The 9,548-nt window shown below is 34.6% G+C and overlaps 1 protein-coding gene and 1 long non-coding RNA gene across 3 annotated transcripts; both read right to left on the reverse strand.

The window, feature by feature from the left end:
* Nucleotides 1-6: 6 nt before the first annotated feature.
* Nucleotides 7-2,339, reverse strand: LOC110420375 (uncharacterized). Of its 2 annotated transcripts, none has more exons than XR_002445534.1 (9): nt 2,269-2,339; nt 2,058-2,085; nt 1,729-1,791; nt 1,514-1,622; nt 1,219-1,313; nt 1,059-1,117; nt 774-883; nt 515-606; nt 7-425 (listed from the first exon to the last, which is right to left on the reverse strand). It is a non-coding gene; the product is annotated as an uncharacterized LOC110420375 (long non-coding RNA). The 2 variants fall into 2 exon arrangements; XR_002445535.1 differs by having other exon boundaries at nt 2,297-2,327.
* Nucleotides 2,340-4,330: 1,991 nt separating this feature from the next.
* Nucleotides 4,331-8,342, reverse strand: ATERDJ3A (DNAJ heat shock N-terminal domain-containing protein). Its single transcript, XM_021434312.2, has 8 exons — nt 8,111-8,342; nt 7,700-7,755; nt 7,270-7,343; nt 6,449-6,996; nt 6,017-6,358; nt 5,395-5,748; nt 4,743-5,052; nt 4,331-4,655 (listed from the first exon to the last, which is right to left on the reverse strand). Exons 1-7 carry the CDS (start codon nt 8,198-8,200, stop codon nt 4,759-4,761), a joined length of 1,758 nt encoding a protein of 585 aa, XP_021289987.1. The 5' UTR covers nt 8,201-8,342; the 3' UTR covers nt 4,331-4,655; nt 4,743-4,758.
* Nucleotides 8,343-9,548: the final 1,206 nt, after the last annotated feature.

Below are 9,548 nucleotides of genomic sequence, written 5' to 3' on the forward strand. Positions count from 1 at the left end.
GAGTTTAATTCACTATTGAATAAATTAAATACAATGTGCCTTTTCAAAGGTTCAAGCACAAACCTTTTCTTTTCAAGAACAAGACACAACCTCTTTAACTTTTCAAAGCTAAGTTAAGAACCTTTGCCTTTTCAAGGATATGGCACAACCTCTAAACACTACCTTTTAAAGGCTTAGGTAGAACCCTTTTCTCTCTTTTACAAGATAAAAGCAAAGGTACCTCTATAAGGTGGCTTTGCTAAGTAAGTACAATTTAGGCACAAAGATGCACACAAAGAATCGGAGTGAAAGCACAAAAAATTTGAAGCTCATGAATTGCACATCATTCTACTTGGACTTTGCATTGGTAGGCTATGGAAGAAATCTACTGCCTTTTCCAAGTAATTAATACCTTGCTCAATGTACTCCTATAATTTGGCGATTTCCTGCTTATAAAAGAGCCACACATATTTAGGAATCACTCTACCATGATTCAAAGACGTTTACAAAGTCTACAAGAAGTAAGAATGCTTACTATTCTAGCTGAGCAGCAACTTTTGCAACTTTATACTTGCATTGGTTGGCTGTAGTAATCAATTCTACACTTTGGAAAACAAGTTTAAGTGCCTAACAAATTAAATGTAAAATATGAGTTGAGCCAAATAGAATAATGTTCAGTTTGGATGCATACAAATTGATAATTCCTAACATTAAAAAGGCACCTATGTACATGAATAACTTTAACATCATCATAGAAAGGGCTTTCAATGTCTAGAAGTAGTGAGTATGCTTACTGTTTAGCAATTAGAAGTAGTGCTTCTTCATTCCAAAGGAAATCCACTGCCTTTTGCATATAGTAATCAATGGCCTAAAGTTCTGTTCAACCTCATAAAATTTAGAAATCCTGCATTCAGAAAAGGCAGTTCATGAATAACTATAAACATCATCATACAAATACCTCAAAAGAGAGGGTGGGATTGAGGGAAACAGTACTACTAAAAGCATTGTCTATAACAATGCAGATCAAAGAAATTAATAAGAAACATCAACCCAATCAGCGTTTGGTCTAGGTGCCATACCAAGCCTTCCAATATCACAAAACATGTTTGTTGCCTGTTGTAGAATCAAGATTTGACATCTATATAGAGACAAAATATACAAGAGTCAAATCCTAAAAAGAGAAAAAGATTGAAGAAACCCTTTAAAGACAACCTTTAGAAAAGTTAAATCCATACTTACATCTTGTGGATGCTTTCACAGCAGACGTAGTACTTCATTCCAAAGGAATTTCAAAGCCTTTGCATAGTATCGGACTCATAAAATTTAGGAATCCTCTGCATATAAGAAAGGCATGCATGTTGATGAATAAACTCTAACCTCACCATTCAAAGACATCACAATGTCTACAAGGCAGAAGTAGTACTTGTTTTATAAAGGGAAAAAAAGAAAGATATGATCCCCCAACCACAATCTCATGTTGTATTAAAAGGCTTAAAAAGAAAAGAAACTAGTACTTTAGATGGAAAAATTTTACCTGCATAAGTGTGTTTAGGACATTCTTGCAAGATCTTGAGGATGCTCCGGTCAAACTGAAGTCAAAAGTTTTGGCTTCCTACTAAAAAGATTGGGCTGCCCATAGTTTTCTGAGTTTTTAAAGACATTCAAAACAATGCAAGGAGATCAACATGAATAAATCCATCATAGCATGATCGAAAAGATAACATAAAAGATGATAAAAATTAATAAAACCTTGCAAATATTGACCCAGAAACAGATTGTGAAACTTCACCACTCTGGTTGGCTACATCAGGCCTGGGAAACAAAAGGATATTAAGGATTAAAACTTCAATTACATCCCTTTGGTCTGCCAATCCATTTTCAAACGCAAGAACTCTTGCATTTATGGCATTACCAGCCATGTTTTCTCTCGTATTTCAAGGTGGCAAATTGAAATTTGTTGGGTTAGATTTTGCATTCTATGATTTAGAATCCAACAATCTTTAGGAAGAATAGAACTGAAAAAGATACCAATAATCTGAAACAAAACTTGAAATGAATTGGAAGAGGGAAAGACTTACTAGAAATCAGGCCACTCCATTGTTGAATCTGGAGAAAGAGAAAAAGATTTAATATCCAATAATTTGAAACCAAAAACAAAAGAAAAAAAAAAGAAAGAAAATGAATCATGAATAGAAAAAAGAATACAAAAAAGCTAAAAGCTAATCACTCAAAAAAGAGAAAAAGTTTTAGAATCCAAAAATCTTTAAGAAGAAGATCTGAAAAGGATACCAAAGACTTGAAAAAACTGATCACAGACATGGAATGAACTGGAAGAGAGAAAGGCTTCCATTGTTGAATTTGGGGGAATAGTAGCGGGAGAGACCCTATATATAAGCCGGTCAAATTAAATCCTCACCGTTAAAAGATGGGGCGGGACCTGACGGAGTCTTCTAATCCAGACAGGATGGAAGCCGTGCGTTTTGTGTAAAGAAATTGGGCTCATTTTTTCTTTCTTTGGACTCAACATGTCCCATTTTCCCTTTTATTTAATAAAAAAGAATGTATTTATTGATTGAATAAAACAGAATATATTAAAAATTAAAAATAATATTTAAACTACATCATCCATCATCGTTTTGTTAATCGACTACTAAATCGGCTAAATCTATATATATGCATGTACACCTGTACATTATATGAAAATTATCTCTTATCAAAACGATGTTTTTTGACTAATTATTTAAATGAGATTTCTTTTGAGTTAAACGATGCGTTTTGCATACCAGGTGTCTAGCACGCTGCTATCCTCAAATGCAGCCGTTTTATCTAATGTTGTGAACTTATTCTTCAAGACCTTGTCTGATAGTTAATTTATATTTGTTGCCATGAGAATGTAGTTGTATCGGGGAGTAACATTTTCTTTATTTCATGCCTTGGATCCGTAGAATTGTTATGTTCTAATCATACTGAAATCAATAGATTTTAGGGTTATTTAAGTTAATTATTGATAATAATAAAATTTTAATTGTTAAATAATATCATCAAAAATATTATAAAAATGTTAAATTCTCCAATATTGATGTGGTCATTTAAATATCAAATTTATTTGAATATTATGATGTAGCCCAAAAGATTGCTAGTCCAATAAGGTGAGTTACCAAATATATTTATGGATGTTTATAAAATCAATTGATATGAAAAAATACACTGTGGCGTCTGCGTACGAGTGTTTTAAGGAAGACTAGTATTCGAGATGGTGATTCAAACAATGGGATGTGGGACTTGGCGTGGAAATGGCAGGGTCCCCGACGGATCCATACTTTTTTAGTTCAATGCCTTCATAACCGACTTCTTACAAATTTGGAGACAAGGCGTGGAAACTTCGTAATTGTTCCAGCATGTGCACTATGTGGTTTACAGGATGAATCGATTCTTCATTTGCTGAGTGATTGAACAGGAGCATTTCTATTCACTCTCGATGGTAGATTGGTTTACTTCCAATTTGAATAAATGCAAGATACCCTTGGCCTCTCATATTTGGTACCACATGCCGGTACTTATGGAAATGGCGAAATTCAGCTATTTTTGATGGAAAGAAAATACCAGCAGTAGGAAAGGTAACGCTAATCAAGAGTGTGGCTGCTGCAGCTCTTAACACATTTACTATTCCTAATCCTGTTCTCCATTGGCAACACTATCTTAGGTAAGTGCTATAGCAACAACAATAGAATTACAAATCAGAAGTTCCTCACAACCAGGGGCGGTTTCTCTCGATAACAAAGGAGCCATAACCCTTAAATATCTTAATTATACATGTAATTAATTTTTTAAAATCATTTTAATTTTGTGAAACTTATAGTTACTAGCTAAACTTAACATATAAATTTTAATCCAATATGGTAAGTCTATCAAATTTTTAAAAAATAAGAACGAATCTACTAATCTAAACTCACTAAATTTTAATCTGAATCTAAATTTATCATAACATCTTATATCTTAACCATTTAACTTAATAATTTAATATACAAATTAACAATTGAAAAAATAAATAAAAAATAAAAAAACTTTTTCATAAATCTATCCTCCTCGTACAGCGTACACAAATGAAAATGCATTTCCAGTTTAAAAAATTGCTTTATCTTTTACTCTTGCATGCAAAGAGTGAGAGATTCAACCATCAAAAAAACGAAAAACAAATTGTCAAACTCCATTTCATCATCTATGTGAGTTGTGCTCTTGTGCATTACTTAAATTCTAGTCTTATGTTGTGCTAGGCACTGCAAACTGCAGATTGGATGCGGCAGCATCGTACAGAGGATCTATGATCAGAGAACGTTGAGACATTGAACCATAAACGAATCAAGCCACTGCTTATCTTAAGCAAATCATATCCATTGTTTGAGACCTGACACTTGACAAAAACTTTTAAGTGTCACTTGTATGATCAAAGACTTTATCTTCTAGTTCTATACAGTCAATGATAAAATTACTCACTCAGTAACAAAAATGTTAAATGTCACATGGGGTTTGGGATTTTCCAGCCTAGATACGTGCAATGCTCTTGTAAGCTCCCTTTTCATGATGCAGAGGCTCCTCAAACTCAGAACGTATAGGGTGGAAGAAGAACATCACTCAAGGTGGCATGTGAGACTGGAGCCAAGGTGTTTGTATTGTTTCTGTTGTTAAGATGATTAGGAATTCTAATGATGCTATGACTGTCCACTATGTACATGGTATTCGGAAACCAGAACCTGGGTTCATACCTATTTATTGACTGGTTCATTTGAGAACAGGCTTCTGCCTTGTCCTGGTAAATTGTACATCTCCATTAAGAACAGAGCCTATGAAGGTCTCTACTTCTTCCATGGTCATGTCACTCATATATGCTGCAAACTTCATCTTCCGAGGTTTGTATGCCACCACGATGTTATCTGATGATTTGAATCCAGATTTATCAAATGCACTTAAAAATGATGGCTGCTTGGTAGCATCCAGGAGGATATAGGATATGGAATCCCTAGAACCTGAGGCCACACTCTGAGTCTGTCTCCTTGATAGTGATTTCTGAGAAACCTGAAAGTACAAATCATGCCACAAGTAAAATAAATGAATTCATATATAACAGTAGGGTCATTTGACATTTGAGTAAGCAATCCCCATCCCAAACTTTCAATATGGTGATAATGGTTGCATCGAGATGATTTACCAACAAACTTCGTGTTCATATTGCTATGTGACGAGAAATATCTAAATCATCATCGAAGTACACCCAGTATTCTATAGTTACACATGAGAATACTAAAATATGCAAAAACTAAATTGTAAGACTACCACTATACCTTTTGAGGCTCCAGTCCACATTTTATTTTTTCACCAATTGACAAATTTGTTATTTGGAGAAAGAAATATTCTCACCTTGGATAAAAGAGAGTCCAGCTTCTCCCTAGCTCTGGACGATCGAAATGCACCTATAATACAGAGAGGAGTTTTCTCCCCACAAAGAGCCTCAAAGTTTGATGCCATCAACAAAGGCAACTGCCCCTCTGTGGAATCTGTCTGCATTTTGCTAGTCTGAGATGAAGCCACCTTTTTGTTCTTCTTCTCAAAACCATCAAGCAACATACTGAGATCTTGGATTGCAGACTTCAAATCCTTTACAGAAATACCGGATTTCAGGATGTGCTTCTCTCCGTTAGACAGATATCCAATAATAGCCGGAAGTGCATCAACACCTAACTTCTTCACAGCTGGATCAGAAACATCGTGCACCTACATAAATAATGAAAGAGCCTGAATTCATTTTGCTACAAAAATTACTGAGAAAAGCAAAAGCATATTAGAATTTTAAAAACAGGAAATAAATTAAATGTTTATCATTTCTCTAAAATTTCTGAAATCGTGAACCTCTCTATTCTTTGCCAGACACAAAATTGAATACAGTAGACACATTTCTAATTCAAAATAAGGTTTCAAAGCATCAAATTTCCATGCAAGGTATTAGCAAAAACTTTCACATATTGAGATCTTCGCAACATACCTCTGCATCATAGAAAATGAATCTTTTATGATACAAGCCACTGAGAACACGCCAGATCACAGGTGTATCCTTTTTGGTAGAAAAAAGTATCACCCTTGGGTATTTTTCTACATTACTAGAGGACAAGTCAAGATGATTTAGGCTAATCCTTTTTGAAAACCTTGGTAAATGCTCTTGGCAAAAAGTTTTGATATTCTTAGCAATCAAATCACCCTTGTATTCTTCCAGAGAACCCTTCTCACTTCCTTTGTATGAATAAACTAACAACCTTGGTGTTCTCCCAGGACGCATACCAAGATCCTTACAGAAAGTTGATTCAGTTTCACAATTTATGCTTCCAACCTGTTGCAAGGGACCATAAGAAAGGTAAGATAACAAAAGCAATGATTAGCAAATACCAAATTATAGAAATAATTAAAAATGCAGTAGTACCTTTATAGCTCCTTGCAATAAACTAGCCACCTCCTCTATGATAGATTCATAATATTGTTTCCCCTGCAATGATGGTGTATAAGTTAACAAAAGCCAAGTCATCCCTTGGTCCGCTATTTCTTTTCTGAAGACCTCAGAATTTATCGCCCTGATGCTCTTAGGTGAACTCCTAGATTGAGACTGAGACCTGCTTGAACCACCGAAACCACCAAATTGACCCTGATCTTTCATACCACCCCCAAAGAAGCCAGAGAAAATATCGTCTAGATCAAAACCAAAGGAACTTGGTCCACCACCGCCACCGAATGAGCGTGATCCACCATTGCCACCAAAGGAAAATGAGAAAGTCTGGGAACTTCCCTGCCTACCCATATGCTGCCATCCACCAGATCCAGAAGTAAACCCACTTTGTCCAGGTCCACCACTAGTGAAGTACGTATATCCACCATGGTCCCCAGGGTGGCCAGCACCAAATCCAGGGGCACCTTTTTCATCCCCATACATATCATAATTTTTTCTCTTTTCTTCATCTGATAAAATGTCATACGCTGATCAAACAATAAAGATGAATCAGATATCTTAATAACAGACAAAGACCACAAGAAGAACAGTGCAAAAATTCGAAGGTACAAAAACCCAAACCCTTTTCTAATATTAATAAATTAACTAGTAATTTTAGGGCAATATGCTCACAAACCATATAGATTAAAGACTGTATTTCCTAATTAAGGGGGATAAAGAGAAAGCAAGAAAGAATAGATACGAGGAAGTGCAGCCAAAAAAAAAAGAAGAAGACAAGTAGTAAGAAGTCTTGGCACTACCGTTGTTGATCTCAGCAAACTTCTCTTGTGCACCTTTATTTTTGTTCTTGTCAGGGTGGTATTGAAGAGAGAGCCTATTCAATACAATCCAAGCAAAATTAGTAGAGAAAAACATTTAAACATGTGTCCATGTTCGTTCTATCATAAAAATTTTTTCATGGAAATAAGGAACATTTCCAGGTGCAATTAAATGACAAAAGAAATATGTACTGAATAAAAGAAGAACAAAAAGGAAGAACGTGAAAACGTAATGCCACAAAGTAAACATTTCTCATTCAATAAAGAAGGCATTTGATTAAGGATAACATTGAAATGACGAATATAAGAATGCCATGTACACATCAAGAAAGCATAAAGGATGATTAATGCTTAATGCCCTACACGAAGGAAATTTCACAAAAAAAAGGGGAAAATTCCCAGTAAAACATACTTGTGAAAAGCTTTCTGAATCTCTCGTTGGCTCGCGTTTTTCTCCACACCAAGAACCTGAGGATCGAGTAAATTCATCAGAAACATTTCCACAAAAAAAAAATGTCAAACTGAAAAACTCAAGAACATGCAAACTGCTACTCGATTATTTTCTCAATTCCATATGCGGTCTTTCTCATCAAAAGCTCAAGCTCACCGTCAACGCTTTCACCAAAACCTTTCATCCCAATTTTCTTTTAAATCAAATAAATTCTTGATAAATCTCTACAACATTTCCTTTCGTGGAATTTCACAAAAGCATACCACTTGAAAAACAAAGACGACTCTTGAATCATAACTTGTGAAAAATCAAAGTCAACAAAGAGCTTTCGAATTACAGCAGAACTTAAAAGGGGAGACCGAAGATCCTTACCCTGTAAGGATCAATGGTTTTGGCTTCTGCGTATAAAAGCAATAGCGTTGATAAAATCACAAACGACATTGGCGGTGGTCGAGTTTCCATCTTCGCAAAACCTGAAATACCGCCGCTGGATTTTTCTGTTTTTCAAATCGGTATGTCGGTGTGAAGAAACAGGAGAGAGGTGTAAGAGTTGAAATAAGGGATTACGACGGTTGCAAAAACAAATAGATTCGCGGGGAATTGAAAAACTTCCAGATCGTTCGTTCGGGGGTCCTAAGGCCGTTGGTACACGTGGCGTTTGCATGTGCTCCCACGAATTCTGACCAATAGCATTTAAGAACAGTCTTCCAACCCCAACCCAAACCCAAACGCATCGCCCAGCGCTGACGTGAACGTGTTTTTGTCTGTTTGGGCTTGTAGCGTTGGAAGCCTCTAACGTATAGTAACCCAATGACATCTGGATTTCTCGAGGCCCTAAACCATTAAAAATAATGAATGGAAAAAATTCATTCCAATAATAATAATTACAATAATTTTTCTTCTGGTTTTATGTTGTCGTCATAATCAGTTAAAAGGGTTTCCAAATGCTTACATTATTCAACTGAATTCATGTCAAAGACAAATACAAATAGAAAATTTTCGTAACAAAATCTTATGAACTATAGCCTATAGAAAGTAAGAGATGTAAAAAAACTATTTATTTTTATTTAATATTTTTTCATAATTTTACATTATATATTCAATTTTATATCATCAAAATTATTTTAAAAAAAAAACAATGAGTGGGGCATAAAGTGCAGAAGATTTTTATTTGGCAGCAAAATGGGAGGCTGCTTGGTCGAATTCTGCTCATGAGTAGTGTCCAGCTCGAACGTAGGATGTAATCAGGCATAGGGAGGAAAAGGTGGAATGGCATAGGGTTACTGGTTTCAACACAATCTGTATTCAATTTGACAAGATATGGAGTCTAGAGATCACTTATAGTTTACATGTGATTTTCTCACGTATGTATAATATTTCTATTGTCTATATTTTTTTATGTCTTGACAGAAATTATGTATATTTACGAGATTTATAATTTATATTATATATAATTTTATAAATGTCTTATATAATGTTTGTTTTTTAAAATTTACATGTCATTATTTCAAATCTTGTACACTAACACTATGTTGATAAGGCTATGAAATTTAAGCATTTAATTTCTTCAAAATTAAAAACCAATTCAACTAGGCCATACACATGCATTATCGAATTAAGTTATATGGTCACAAATCATACTGATACAAGTATAAACAAGTACTTCCTCCGAGGTACATTAGGATTTAGACATTAATACAAAATTTCAAATTTCATTATTGGAACATATGCTCAAACACAAAATTTTGAATATTTACTTGAAACATGGTTTATTTTTAAATTCGTGGATTTGGGAAGAAAATGTTTTTTT

The sequence above is a fragment of the Theobroma umbraticum genome, unplaced genomic scaffold, assembly GCF_002168275.2.
Source record: "Theobroma umbraticum cultivar Fairchild unplaced genomic scaffold, ASM216827v3 scaffold_86.0, whole genome shotgun sequence".
Classification (NCBI taxonomy): domain Eukaryota; kingdom Viridiplantae; phylum Streptophyta; class Magnoliopsida; order Malvales; family Malvaceae; genus Theobroma; species Theobroma umbraticum.

Coding starts and splice junctions, on each gene's coding strand:
- ATERDJ3A (XM_021434312.2), bottom strand. CDS start 8,200: ATGGAAACTCGACCACCGCCAATGTCGTTTGTGATTTTATCAACGCTA. Junction 6,997..7,269: donor GTTTGCTGAGATCAACAACG/GTAGTGCCAAGA, acceptor TTGTTTGATCAG/CGTATGACATTTTATCAGAT. Junction 5,053..5,394: donor TGGACTCTCTTTTATCCAAG/GTGAGAATATTT, acceptor TTGTACTTTCAG/GTTTCTCAGAAATCACTATC.